A 14,647-nucleotide genomic window follows, 5' to 3' on the forward strand; every position below is an offset into this window, starting at 1 on the left:
CTGCCCTTCAAAAATACTTTTAACCAGCCGTGGAGCGCTTTGCGAATGACCTGAGGTCGTGGAAGGATTAAACACCAGCTCTTTCTGTCTAACGGGTATTATTCTCCCCGGGAATAAAATTCACCACAGTTCGTCAGAGATAAGATATAGCTTTTTTTTTTAATATACTAAAGTACAGCGAAATGTAAACCTTGATTAACATTATCACAATATAATCCCCGCCCCTGCCCCACTGTTAAACCTGAGTTCATTTTTATAGTTTATCATACAAAAATGTATGTACAACTCCACAGTACATGTTGCTGCCTCTTCAAACTGTGGCCTCTTATATCGGAACACCATGGGTCACAAAGGGAAAAGGAACATGGGGAGGAGGGGAAGAGTTGAGCGAGAGGGAGAGGAGTAACACGGACGATCATTAAACCTGATTTAAACTCAACTGACTCACATCAGGGACCGACCCGCCACCCCTCGAGGGGCGTTCCACTGTCAGCTTTGCCGCCCATCCTTTATAAACACTCCTCAACCTCTCCCAGAAAAGTGCTCACTATTGTGGACGTGAAGTAACACTTGCACTTTCCACGAGGGATAATTTCCGTAAGAAATTCACATTGTTTGGAAGAGGAAAAAAAAACAAGCAATCTTAAATACTGTAACCACAAATATAGAATATATAATATTCCCTTTCTGTATATACAAAGTGTGGCTCTGGAAACAGCATTTGTTGGCCCCCCATATTCATCCTGTGTGCAGCAGACACTCGCCTTGGACCCGCCCCTCATCCAGACCCGTAAGCAGTTGCAGTCAAAGACATTAACCCCGCCCCCACCCCCTCCACCAAAAGTCGCAGATGCTGGGTCGAGGGGGGAGGGGGTCAATTTGAAATTTAACCACAGATCAATAAGATTGCTGTTGGGTGAGGGCATCGAGGGATGTGGGGCGAGGAGGGGTTAAACAGCCGTGGGCTAACCGAGTGGCCACTGTTCCTGTTACACAGGAACAGGGGGTGGGGGGAGAGGCCGTTCAGCCGCCCCCCCCCCCCCCTTCCCGAGCCTGTCCCCACCTTACAATCAGATAAGGGGTGTGAAACGCCTTCCCTCCGTTTGCCGAAGGGCAGGTTTGATTAAGACAGATCTCCCCCTCCCCATCGAAGCCCCTCACCACTGCCCTCGAAGCAGCAGTCAGTAATTCTTATTAAAAGAGGGGTGAACACTTTTTTTTAATATAGAAACACACAGACACACAGACAGACAAGCAAACGCCCAATCTGATTAGGGTCAGTGATTAACGCCGCCCCCCCACCTCACCCCACCCCCGCTTTCACTTGGGGAGCGGCGGTAGAGGGGGAGGGGGCTCTGCGGGCAGTGGGGGCGGTGGCGGGGCTCGGGAGCCCTCGGGGGCGGGCTGCAGGAACTCGAAGCGGGGCTGCATGCCCTGCGCGCTGAGCAGTGACTCCAGCATGTCGAAGGTGTCCCGGTAGTGGCTGTTGTCGGGGGCTGGGCCGGCGCCGGTCCCAGGCGGGGGGCCCGCTCCATGGCCGTTGGGCTCCCTGTCTGATTGCCCGGGACCTGGAGCCACGGACGGGGGGAAGGGCAGGTCGAGGACACTGGGGTTGAAGCGCCCGGAGGAGGAGGAGGTGGTGGGGGGCTTGGCCGCTTTGCTGGGCCTCGGCTGATCTGGGCGCTGTCTGCGGGACTCGTCCCTCCTGCCCGCTGGCGGGTGGCGGCTGTGCTGATGGTGGTGGTGGTGGTGGTGGTGATGGTGGTGGTGCCGGTGGCGGTGGTGATTGGAAGGCTGGTCCCTCCGCTTCTCCCGGGGGCCCAGCTGTCGGCCCCGGGCCCCGGCCTCGTCATCTGCCTCGGCCTCCACCGCCGGCACCTTAATGCGCACCCGCAGCTGCTCATGGCCGGCGCCCGCAGCCACCGGGATGCGGATGCGGATGGGCAGCGGGTTGAGGTCCCTGGGCCGCCGCTCCCCCCGCTCCCGCTCCCTCTGCTGCTCCAGCAGTGCCTGGGCGGCTGAGGCATAGTCCTCCCGCACGCTGGCCTCCAGGCTCTCCAGCTTGCGCTTCTGAGCGGCCAGCTCCTCCGCGTGCTTGGCCCGGTACTCGTTCAGGCTCACCCGCATGGGGCCTCCCGCCGCCGCCGTCGCCGCCTGCGGGTACTTGCCGCCGTTCCTCTTGCCCGCGCCGTGCCCCGCTTCTCCGCTCTCCTCCCCCTCCAGCTCCAGCTCAGGCCAGGGCCTGGGGGAGCCGGGCTGGAGCGAGGAGCCTCCTCCTCCTCCTCCTCCCCCTACGCTCGACGCCACGATGCTCATCAGCTCGGAGAAGGCGCTGTCGGCCGCCGTCGGGATCAGGTTTGGCACCGGCTGTCCGTCCTCCGACCCCGGACCCTCCTCCTCGACCCTCGGCCTCTTGGCTGCCTGGCAGGCCTGAAACAAGAAGGCAAGCGTGCATCAGCGGCGGGACCCCCCCCCCCCCCACCACCACCCAACCACCACCACCACCGCACCTGACTCATACAATCTCTCTCCGCATCCGCTGGGGAGGCGACCATTCAAAAGATCTATCCAATTGGTCCCCATCTCCACCCCCCCCGAGCGCCTCAATTAAATCTCCCCCTTAACCTGCTCTGCGCTCAGGGTAACAAACCCAGCCTTTCCGCATTAACTGAAGTCCCTCATCCCCCGGGAATCTACCCTCTCTGCTCTAAGGAGGATGTGGAGGGTCCCGGAGAGGGTGCGGAGGAGATTTACCGGAATGGTTCCAGGGGATTGGGGGGGGGGGGGGTGGGGGGTGATTTTTAGCCATAAGGTTCGGTTGGTGAAGCTGGGGTTGTTCTCCCTGGAGCGAAGGAGATTGAGGGGTGAGATGTGATAGAGGTGTACAAGATGATGACAGGTTTAGATAAGGCAGACAAGGAAAAGCTGTTCCCATTAGCTGATGGTACAAGGACTGGGGGCGGGGGAGACACAGATTGAAGGTTTTGGGTGAGAGATGCAGGGGAGTGGGGGGGATGTGAGGAAGAACTTCTTTACACAGCAAACAGTAATGAGCTGGAACTCGCTGCGCACGAAGATGGTGGAAGCGGAGACGATGAATGATTTCAAAAGGAAATTGGATGGGAGCTCGAGGGAAATAAACTTGTGCGGCTATGTGGATAGAGCGGAGGGTGGGGGGTGCTGAATTCCATACTGCCAGCCCCATGGGTTTCAAATTGCAGGATCCCTGAACACTGGTCGAGAACCTTAGAACACAGGAGGAGGCCATTCAGCCCATCGTTCATCTGTGCCGGTTCTTTTGCAAGAACTATCCAATTAGTTCCCACTCCGCCCCCCGATTCTGAAAGCCTCTATTAAATCTCCCTCTTAACCTTCTCTGCCTTAAGGAGAACAGTCCGCCCATCGTGCTAGTACCACTGCATAATTATTCTACGTAAATGACCTTAAATACAGTTCACTATCTTATAAATTGTCACGAGTGGGCGCGAGGAGGGATCTACCTTGTCAGTGTACAGCTTCAGCGGACCTACCCTCCAGTTTTTGATCCGTTTTAGCCTGTTCGGTGTCTTCTCGAGGATCTGCAGGAACTCGTGCGTCAGTTCTACAAGGGAGAAAAAAACCCCCCCAAGGGGCATAATTAAAGGGACAGCACAAACAGAGCACACTTGGCTACCAGACATGGCCCGGACCGGAGACCAATCCCACTGCAAGTTTGCAATCAGCAGCTAGAAAGCTTTCACGGGTACGTACCAGCGGCTGTTCCCATTCCGGAATCCGGGCATTTGCAGAGTAGGACCCAAGAGAGACACATCCTCAAGCAACAGCATTCCCTCCCATCACTCCCCCTCCCCACTTAACATTCTTCCTCTCCTGAAGGTACTGAACCATAGTCTGGTGTATCTAATCCTGTGCTGTACCTGTCCTGGGAGTGTTTGATGGGGGACAGTGTAGAGGGAGCTTTACTCTGTATCTAACCCCCCGTGCTGGACCTGTCCTGGGAGTGTTTGATGGGGGACAGTGTAGAGGGAGCTTTACTCTGTATCTAACCCCCCCCCCCCCGTGCTGGACCTGTCCTGGGAGTGTTTGATGGGGGACAGTGGAGAGGGAGCTTTACTCTGTATCTAACCCCCCCCCGTGCTGTACCTGTCCTGGGAGTGTTTGATGGGGGACAGTGTAGAGGGAGCTTTACTCTGTATCTAACCCTGTTTTTTTTTTTCTTTTTTTTTTCTTTTCTTTTTCTAACCCCCGTGCTGTACCTGTCCTGGGAGTGTTTGATGAGGACAGTGTAAAGGGAACTTTACTCTGTATCTAACCCCCGTGCTGTACCTGTCCTGGGAGTGTTTGATGGGGGACAGTGTACAGGGAGCTTTACTCTGTATCTAACCCAGTGCTGAACCTGTCCTGGGCGTGTTTGGCGACAGTATAAAGGGAGTTTTACTCTGTATCTAACCCCGTGCTGTACCTGCCCTGGGAACATTAACGCTCTGTGAGCCCCGTGCAGTTCTGACGTCATTCTACTGACACAGGTCAGCAGGACGAGGTTTGGCACTCCCACAATGAATGTTGCCCCTCCCCGCCCTGGGGCGGTCACAGAGAAGTAAATTCATCGCGGCGGAGGGGCTGAACTTCCTGAGCAGGTCCCGGCCTCTCCAGAGCACAAACTCACCGTCCAGCAGCTCCAGCGTGACAGTCGGGTCGACATACTCCCACCAGTTCTTGCCATCAGTGGACACGGGAATCTCCCAGTTTGACCACTTGCAGGCCAGGTGGATGCAGACACAGGCGACCACAGGGGGCTGGTACTGCAGGCAGAAGGTGGTGAGGTGGAGACTGCCAGGAGACGACGGGCACCGGGCGGGTGACAGACAAGGGGAAGAGAAAGGAGAGCGTTAAAACACAGCGCACACCAGTCACAACTGGAACCCTGCAGCTGAACAAACCCACGCCATTTATCCCAAAGCGCGGCTCAAATTCCAATCGCTACTTATCCCAATTAAGTTCGCCACCAGTGACAGGGGTGTGGGTGGCGGGTGAGCCGCAGTAAGCGCTGGGGACGGTCCTGCTCTCCCGCCCATATTTGGACTCTCTGCCGCCAATCACCTCGCTCTTCTTGGGGAGCGGAGAGCGAGGTTTCTGAGCACTGAGGGAAGGGTCTCAGGGCCAGGCCGGGGGTTGGTTGATGCATCCAGTGGTGGGCTCAATTGGGAGCATTTCCTGCTTCCCAGAAAGATTCCGATAATCTTCTCTAAAATAGGAATCACCGCCCCCACCACCCAACGCAAACACATGCAAGCAGACACACACGTGCAGAGACACACACAAGAACTTACACAGACAGCCAAACACACAAATCCCTGTCTTTGTGGTCTGTCCATTTTACGCACAGACTCTGAAGGTGCTTCCAGGCACCTGAGAGTGCAGGGGTCAGAGGGGAGAGCCATGACGCGTCTAAACAATGAGCAGCCGCGATACAGCCCCAAGCTGTGCCCGATGCTGGAGCTCGAGGGAGGTGTATGGGTTTGGGGGTGGGGGGGTGCGGTGGGGAACCCTGTAAACTATAATCAATCTAACAATGCAGTGACTAACAACCTGTTGGTAGCCATAAAGTATGAAGTCTGTGCCAAATCCTTGCTCGCTAGAGGGGAAGAGAAAGACAGGAAGGTCAGTACCAGACGACAGTGAATAGCAGGCAGTTTGATTTTGCAGTTAAAAAATGCTAACTCACAAAACAGGAACTGGCAGGGGAAGAGACCCCCTCCCCCACTCCGCTTGCAGCGTTCACCTGTGAAATACACCGCGTTAACCCATCGTAATTAATACAGTGAACAGAATATAATCCCCGAACCCTCACCCTAACCCCACTTCCACCCTGCCCACCCCCTTCCGCCCTCTCGCCCTGCCCCCTCCACCCCCTCGCCCCACCCGCTCCCTCATCCCACCCACCTTTCCGCACCCCTCACCCCGCCACACCTCCCACCCCCCCCTCACCCTGCCCCCCCTTCCAACCCCTTACCTGACCCCCCACCCCCTTCCGCCCCCTCAACCCACCCCCACCCTCCCACCTCGCTCCCCCTTCCCCCTCACCCCGTCCACCCATCCGGCTCTCACCCAGCCCACCCTTTCGCCCCCCCCCTCACCCTGCCCCCTTGCCACAGTAGAGCCCCAGCAGGGGACCATTCCAGCACATCTCCAGCAGGACACCATCCCAGCAGACGACACCACAGTAGAGCCCCAGCAGGGGACCATTCCAGCATACCTCCAGCAGGAAAACATCCCAGCAGGGGACCACCCAGCAGACCTCCAGCAGGGGAACCATCCCAGCAGACGACACCACAGTAGAGCTCCAGCAGGGGACCATTCCCAGCAGAGCTCCAGCAGGGAACCATCCCAGCAGATGACACCACAGCAGAGGACCATCCCAGCAGATGACACCACAGTAGAGCCCCAGCAGGGGACCATCCCAGCAGACGACACCACAGTAGAGCTTGAGCAGACGACCATCCCAGAGCTCCAGCAGGGGACCATTCCAACAGACGACACCACAATAGAGCCCCAGCAACTGACCATCCCAGCAGACCTCTAGCAGAGGACCATCCCAGAAGAGCTCCAGCAGGGGACCAGCCCAGCAGAGCTCCAGCAGGGGACCATCCCAGCAGAGCTCCAGCAGGGGACCATCCCAGCAGAGCTCCAGCAGGGGACCATAACAGCAGAGCTCCAGCAGGGGACCATAACAGCAGAGCTCCAGCAGGGGACCATCCCAGCAGAGAACAATCCCAGCAGGGGACCGCTCCAGCAGACAATCCCAGCAGTGCTCCAGCAGAGGACCATCCCAGCAGACACCGCAGTAGAGCTCCAGCAGGGGACAATCCCAGCAGACCTCCAGCAGGGGCAATCCCAGCACAGCTCCAGCAGGAGACCATCCCAGCAGATGACAACACAGCAGAGCTCCAGTAGACGACCATCCCAGCAGAGCTCCAGCAGGGGACCATGCCAGATGACACCACAGCAGAGCTCCAGCAGGGGACCATCCTAGCAGACAACACCACAGTAGAGCCCCAGCAGGGGACAATCCCAGCAGACCTCCAGCAGGGAACCATCCCAGCAGACTACACCACAGTAGAGCCCCAGCAGTGGACAAACCCAGCAGACCTCCAGCAGGGACCATCCCAGAGCTCCAGCAGGAGACCATCCCAGCAGACGACACCACAGTAAAGCCCCAGCACCAATGGACAGACAAATAAAACACAAAGATAGAAATCGAGGCACCTCCTGAAAGTTCAGTTTGCACTTGCCTCATCCTCTTACAGTAACCTATCCTCCTGACATCGCTACACCCATTCACTCGGCACTGTGAACTGGTCCCTGCAGGACAATACCAAAATCCAGGGCACAATGGAAACCAGCCCGCAGAGGACAGATTATTCAAACAGGAATCAATCACACAGCCGCTACAACATGGGGTTAGATACAGAGTAAAGTTCCCTCTAAATTACCCTGACTGCGTGTCCACCGCACTTTATACCCAGTGAAAAAAAAGGGGTTAGATACAGAGTAAAGCTCCCTCTACACTGTCCCCCATTAAACACTCCCAGGACAGGTACAGCACGGGGGGTTAGATACAGAGTAAAGCTCCCTCTACACTGTCCCCATCAAACACTCCCAGGACAGGTACAGTACGGGGGGGGTTAGATACAGAGTAAAGCTCCCTCTACACTGTCCCCCATTAAACACTCCCAGGACAGGTACAGCACGGGGGGTTAGATACAGAGTAAAGCTCCCTCTACACTGTCCCCATCAAACACTCCCAGGACAGGTACAGCACGGGGGGTTAGATACAGAGTAAAGCTCCCGTGACACCATCCACATCACTGCAACATATTATCTACGTAATCATTACATTACTACTTATCTTGCTGTTGCGTTTGTTACTTGCCTTTGTCTTCCTTACCTCTGACTAACTGGGTACATTTCACCACATGCGTGTGTGGGTGATCTATGGTGATGTCGAACCCTGGAAGAGACAGGAACATCCACAGTGCGCAGTCAGCGTTTTGAGAGGAGGACAGGCAGTCAACATTAAGCTGTGAACACTGTCCGACGTCCGAGAGAGAGGCTTGTGCTACTTAGTCTGACCATCAATTCAAAGTAGCCCCATGTTTGGGCTGGCTGGAGTCCTGCAGAAATATTGGCATGTCCGAAACCTACTGCAGACAGGAACAGGAGGAGCCCGTTCAGCCCCTCCTCGAGCCTGTTACCCAGGAACAGGAGGAGCCCGTTCAGCCCCTCCTCGAGCCTGTTACCCAGGAACAGGAGGAGGCCGTTCTGCCCCTCCTCGAGCCCGTTACACAGGAACAGGAGGAGCCCGTTCAGCCCCTCCTCGAGCCTGTTACCCAGGAACAGGAGGAGGCCGTTCTGCCCCTCCTCGAGCCCGTTACACAGGAACAGGAGGAGGCCATTCAGCCCCTCCTCGAGCCTGTGACACAGGAACAGGCGGAGGCCATGCTACCCGCTGAAGCCTGTTCTCCTATTCAATTAGATCGTGGTTGATCTGTATCTTAACTCCATCTCCCCTCCTTAATTCCGTATCCCTTAATGGCCCTCACCCAACAAAAATCTATCCATCTCAGTGTTGAAATTCCCAACTGACCCCCGGCCATGACGGCGTTTTTGGGGGTGGGGAAAGAGTGTTCCAGATTTCCACTCCCCCTCTGTGTGAAGATGCGATTCCTGACATCACCCCTGAACGGCCCTGGCTCTAATTTTAAGGTTCTGCGCCCCCCCTGTTCCGGACTCCCCCCCCCCCCCCCCTCACACCAGAGGAAACAGTTTCTCAATATCGACCCTGTCGAACCCTTTAATCATCTTAAATATCTCGATCGGATCACCCCCCCCCCGCCTTAATCCTCTACACTTGAGGGAATACAAGCCCAGTCGGTGCGACCCGGCCTCGTAATTTAACCCTTTTAACCCCGGGGTCGTTCTGGTGAACCTGCGCTGCACGCCCTCCGAGGCTGATATACCCTTCCTGAGGCACGGGGGGGGGGGGGGGGGGCCCCAGAACGGAGTGCGGTCACTCCAGATGGGGGTCGGACCAGAGCTTTATACTACTGTAACATAACTTCCGCCCCTTTGTAGCCCAGCACCCTGGCGTTAGAGACAAACATTTCTAATAACCTTGTCTATTAATTTTTGTAAGGTCGAATAAAACAAGGGCTTGGGTGAGACCACACCTGGAGCATTGCGTACATTTTGGTCTCCTTACCTAATCACAGAACTGTCACAGCACAGAAGGAGACCATTCGGCCCAACACGTCTGCACCGGTTCTCCGAAGGAGTAATTCACTAGCCCTGGATCCATTCAAGAGTGGGAAGTTTTTCCCTAGCCAGTATCTCCTCTCAGCCTTCTCTTCAAGGAACAGAGGAGTAGGAGTAGGCCATTCAGCCCATCGAGCCTGCCCCGCCATTCAATTCAATTATGTCTGATCACCCACTTCAATGTCTTTTTTTCCCACACTATCCTCATACCCCCTTATGTCATTGGTATTTAGAAATCTGTCAATCTCTGCTTTAAACATACTCAATGACTGAGCTTCCACAGCCCTCTGGGGTAGAGAATTCCAAAGATTCACAACCCTCTGAGTAAAGAAATTTCTCCTCATCTCTATCCTAAGTGGCTTCCCCCTTATTTTGAATTTGTGCCCCCTGGTTCTAGACTCCCCAAGCAGGGGAAACATCTCACCTGAATCTACCCTGTCTATCCCTTTCAGTATTTTGTAGGTTTCAATTTAATCGTCTCTCATTCTTCGAAGCTCTAGAGAATACAGGCCCAGTTTTCTCAATCTCTTCATAGGACAGTCCCACCATCCCGGGAACAAGTCTGGTGAACCTTCGTTGCACTTCCTCTATGGGAATAATATCCTCCCTAAGGCAAGGGGACCAAAACTGCACACAGTACTCCAGGTGCGGTCTAACCAAGGTTCTATACAATTGAAGCAAGACTTCACTACTCCTGTACACAAATCCTCTTGCGATAAAGGCTAACATACCATTAACATTTTTAATTGCTTGCTGCATCTGCATGTTAGCTTTCAGTGACTTAGTGACAATGACACCCAGGTCCCTTTGTACATCAACACCTTCTAATCTAATCTCCTACCATTTAAGAAATACTCTGCACATCTATTCCTCCTACTAAAGTGGATAACCTCACATTTTTCCACATGATATTCCATCTGCCACGTTCTTGTCCACTCACTAAGTCTGTCCAAATCCCCTTGAAGCCACTTTGCATCTTCCTCACAACACACATTCCCACCTAGTTTTGTGTCATCCGCAAACTTGGAAATACAACATTTGGTGCCCACATCCAAATCATTGATATATATTGTGAAAAGCTGGGGCCCAAGCACTGATCCCTGCGGTACCCCACCTAGTCACAGCCTGCCAACACAAGAATGACCCATTTATTCCTACTCTCTGCCTGTAAACCAATCCTTAATCCATGCCAGTATATTACCTCCTATCCCATGTGCTTTAATTTTACTAGCCAACTTCCTGTGGAGGATTTTATCAAAAGCCTTCTGGAAATCCAAGTATACCACGTCCACCGACTCCCCTTTATCAATTATGTTAGTAACATCCTCAAAAAACTCCAACAGGTTCGTTAGGAAAACAGTCCAACTTCTGCAATCTAGTTTCTCATGCCTGGAACTATTCTTGCGAATCTTTTCTGTACTCTCTCCAATGCCTATTTTCTATAGTGCCGCACCCAGAACTGGATGCACTCCAGCCGAGGCCGCACTAGTGTCTTATACAAGTTCAACATAACTTCCTTGCTCTGGACTCTATGCCCCTATTAATAAAGCCCAGGATACTGTATGCTTTATTAACTGCTCTCTCAACCTGTCCTGCCACCTTCAATGACTTATGCACATATACACTCTGCTCCTGCACCCCCTTTAGAATTGTACCCTTTATTTTATACTGTCTCTCCATGTTCTTCCTACCAAAATGAATCACTTCACATTTCTCTACATTGAACTTCATCTGCCACCTGTCTGCCCACTCCACCAACTTGTCTATGTCCTTTTGCAATTCCACACTATCCCTCCTCACAGTTCACAATGCTTCCAAGTTTCACATCATCTGCAAACTTTGAAATCGTGCCCTGTACACCAAGGTCCAAGTCATTCCAAAATATCAGGAAAAGCAATGGCCCCAACACTGATCCCTGGGGAACTCCACTACAAACCTTTCTCCAGCCCGGAAAAAAACATCCATTAACCACTACTCTTTATTTCCTGTCACTCAGCCAATTTCGTATCCATGTTGCTACCGGCCCTTTTATTCCATGAGCTACAAGTTTGCTCACAAGTCTGTTGTGTGGCGCTGTATCAAACACCTTTTGAAAGTCCATGTACACCGCATCAACAGCATTGCCCTCAAAAACCCTCTCTGTTAACTCCTCAAAATAACTCCAGCAAATTAGTTAAACATGGCTTCCCCTGAACGAATCCGTGCTGGCTTTCTTATTAACTCACACTTGTCCACGTGACTATTAATTTGGTCCCGAATTATTGTTCCTAAGGATGTACTTGCCTTAGAGGCGGGTGCAACGAAGGTTCACTAGACTGATATAAAAACAAGAAACGCTGGAAATACTCAGCAGGTCTAGCAGCACCTGTGGAGAGAGAAGCAGAGTTAACGTTTCAGGTCAGCGACCCTTCTTCACTAGACCGATTCCTGGGATGAGAGAGGGCTGTCCTATGAGGAGAGATTGAGTAGAACGGGCCTGCATTCTCTGGAGTTTAGACGAATGAGAGGCGATCTCATCGAAACGTATAAAATTCTGAGGGTTTGACAGGGTACATGTTGAGAAGCTGTTTACCCCCCCAGCCCAGGCTGGAGAGTCTAGAACTGGGGGGGGGTGGGTGGGTGCCACAGTCTCAGGATAGGGGTCGGACAGCCGAAGCTCGTAAAGAGGCGCGACCTTCAGGAGAAGTGGAAGGGGTGGGTGAGGGGTGCGGGTGAGACACTGCAAGCAGGAAGGCGAAGATCCACCCATCATGAGCAGCGCCTGCTCAATGCGGGGATGCAGTTCAGCGTGGGTGTCGGCTTGCCACTGCCTCGGGAGCTACCTCCGGGTTCAACGCGGCGTCTCTCACACCCGCAGGGTGGCACTTGGCCAAGGGCGGTCCCTGTCGCGACGTGGGAAAGGCAGCAGCAAACGGCAGCTTGAAGGGAACAGGAGCTGTTTAACGGGGAGGGACCCAGAGACTGCCCCCGAAGGGAAAACCGCTATTGTGTAAATTAGACGCACACAGTCGTTGCCGGTGGACCTCCCCTCGTCAACCCCCGGCTGTGGGGATAAGGTGCAGTTTAGACTCCCCACTGCTCCCCGCCCCACGTCCCCCCGCCTGCCTCAGGACTTACCCAGGGTCTGCAGTATAACGCTCTCTAGAATAACCAAATCCTGTGCTTGCTGCAGGTAAGCCTGGAGTTGAGAGGACAGGGAGGTTACTCACTCAGAATCAGTACGGAGCCTGCTCAATTTCACAAGAACATTCATTAGGCAGTCAATAACACTTCACCCGCCGTCCCGCCACCACCCCCTGCCCTCAACCACCCCCCACCCACACACACGCAGACAGAGGCGGGCGCGCACAGACAGGTACGCACAAGGACAGGCACACAACACCCCAACCCTGCACCCCCCCATGCACACGGACGCACACAAACAAGATACATCGAGTCATGGAGCTGTGACAAAGCTTCAGTGAAGACCAGGGCTGTGTCGCCCTGTCGAGCCCTCTCTCTCTCCCCGTGTCTCTCTCCCCGTGTCTCTCTCTCTCCCAGTGTCTCTCTCTCCACCCCCCCCGGGTCTCTCTCTCTCTCTCTCTCCTCTCCCCCGCCTTGTCTCTCTCTCTCTCTCTCCTCCCCCCGCCTTGCCTGTCTCTCTCTCTCTCTCCTCCCCCCGCCTTGCCTGTCTCTCTCTCTCTCTCTCTCTCTCCCCTCCCCCCGCCTTGTCTCTCTCTGTCTCTCTCCTCCCCCCGCCTTGTCTCTCTCTGTCTCTCTCCTCCCCCCGCCTTGTCTCTCTCTCTGTCTCCTCCCCCCCGCCTTGTCTCTCTCTCTCTCTCTCTCTCTCTCTCCTCCCCCCGCCTTGTCTCTCTCTCTCTCTCTCTCCCCCCCGCCTTGTCTCTCTCTCTCTCTCTCCTCCCCCCGCCTTGTCTCTCTCTCTCTCTCTCTCCTCCCCCCGCCTTGTCTCTCTCTCTCTCTCTCCTCCCCCGCCTTGTCTCTCTCTCTCTCTCCTCCCCCCGCCTTGTCTCTCTCTCTCTCTCCTCCCCCCGCCTTGTCTCTCTCTCTCTCTCTTTCCCCCCGCCTTGTCTCTCTCTCTCTCTCCTCCCCCCCGCCTTGTCTGTCTCTCTCTCTCCTCCCCCCGCCTTGTCTCTTCTCTCTCTCCCCTCCCCGCCTTGTCTCTCTCTCTCTCTCTCCCCCCCTCCCCGCCTTGTCTCTCTCTCTCTCTCCCCCCCTCCCCGCCTTGTCTCTCTCTCACTCTCTCTCCCCCTCCCCGTGTCTCTGTCTGTCCCCCACCCCCGTGTCTCTCTCTCTCTCTGTCCCCCACCCCCGTGTCCCTCTCTCTCTCTGTCCCCCACCCCCGTGTCTCTCTCTCTCTCTCTCCCCCGCCTTGTCTCTCTCTCTCTCTCTCCTCCCCCCGCCTTGTCTCTCTCTCTCTCTCCTCCCCCCGCCTTGTCTCTCTCTCTCTCTCCTCCCCCGCCTTGTCTCTCTCTCTCTCTCTTCCCCCCGCCTTGTCTGTCTCTCTCTCTCCTCCCCCCGCCTTGTCTCTCTCTCTCTCCCCCTCCCCGCCTTGTCTCTCTCTCTCTCTCCCCCCTCCCCGCCTTGTCTCTCTCTCTCTCTCCCCCCCTCCCCGCCTTGTCTCTCTCTCACTCTCTCTCCCCCTCCCCCGTGTCTCTGTCTGTCCCCCACCCCCGTGTCTCTCTCTCTCTCTGTCCCCCACACCCCGTGTCCCTCTCTCTCTCTGTCCCCCACCCCGTTCTCTCTCTCTCTCTCCACCCCCCGCCGTGTCTCTCTCTCTCCCTCCACCCCCCGCCGTGTCTCTCTCTCTCCCTCCCCGTGTCTCTCTCTCTCCCTCCCCGTGTCTCTCTCTCTCCCTCCCCGTGTCTCTCTCTCTCCCTCCCCGTGTCTCTCTCTCTCCCTCCCCGTGTCTCTCTCTCACCCCCCCGCCCCGTGTCTCTCTCTCTCTCCTCCCCCCGCCTTGTCTCTTGCTCTCTCTCCCTCCCCCGTAATTCTCTCTCTCCAATGTCTCTCCGCCCCCCCGTGTCTCTCTCTCCTCCCCCCGCCGTGAATCTGTCTCCCTCCCCCCGTCTCTCTCTCTCTCTCTCCCTCCCACCCGTGTCTCTCTCTCTCCCTCCTCCCCCCCCACCCACCCGTGTCTCTCTCTCTCCCCCCCCCCCACCCCCCGTGTCTCTCTCTCTCGCGCTCCCCCGTGAGTCTCTCTCTCTCTCGCTCCCCCCCCCGTGTTTCTCTCTCTCTCCCCCCCGTGTCTCTCTCTCTCTCGCTCCCCCCCCGTGTCTCTCTCTCGCTCCCCCCCGTGTCTCTCTCTCGCTCGCTCCCCCCCCCCCCCGTGTCT

At 55.5% G+C, this 14,647-nt stretch overlaps 1 protein-coding gene across 1 annotated transcript; it reads right to left on the reverse strand.

The window, feature by feature from the left end:
* Window positions 1-167: 167 nt before the first annotated feature.
* On the reverse strand, window positions 168-12,519 carry LOC137361326 (cyclin-T1-like; the record flags this gene model as incomplete). The annotated part of the gene is made up of 7 exons (XM_068026226.1): window positions 168-2,430; window positions 3,501-3,601; window positions 4,667-4,830; window positions 5,590-5,635; window positions 5,726-5,782; window positions 7,934-8,011; window positions 12,433-12,519. Coding segments are annotated over 7 exons (1,643 nt in total), but the record flags the coding sequence as incomplete, so codon positions are not given.
* Window positions 12,520-14,647: the final 2,128 nt, after the last annotated feature.

This window comes from Heterodontus francisci, unplaced genomic scaffold, assembly GCF_036365525.1.
Source record: "Heterodontus francisci isolate sHetFra1 unplaced genomic scaffold, sHetFra1.hap1 HAP1_SCAFFOLD_1473, whole genome shotgun sequence".
In the NCBI taxonomy this organism is placed as follows: Eukaryota; Metazoa; Chordata; class Chondrichthyes; order Heterodontiformes; family Heterodontidae; genus Heterodontus; species Heterodontus francisci.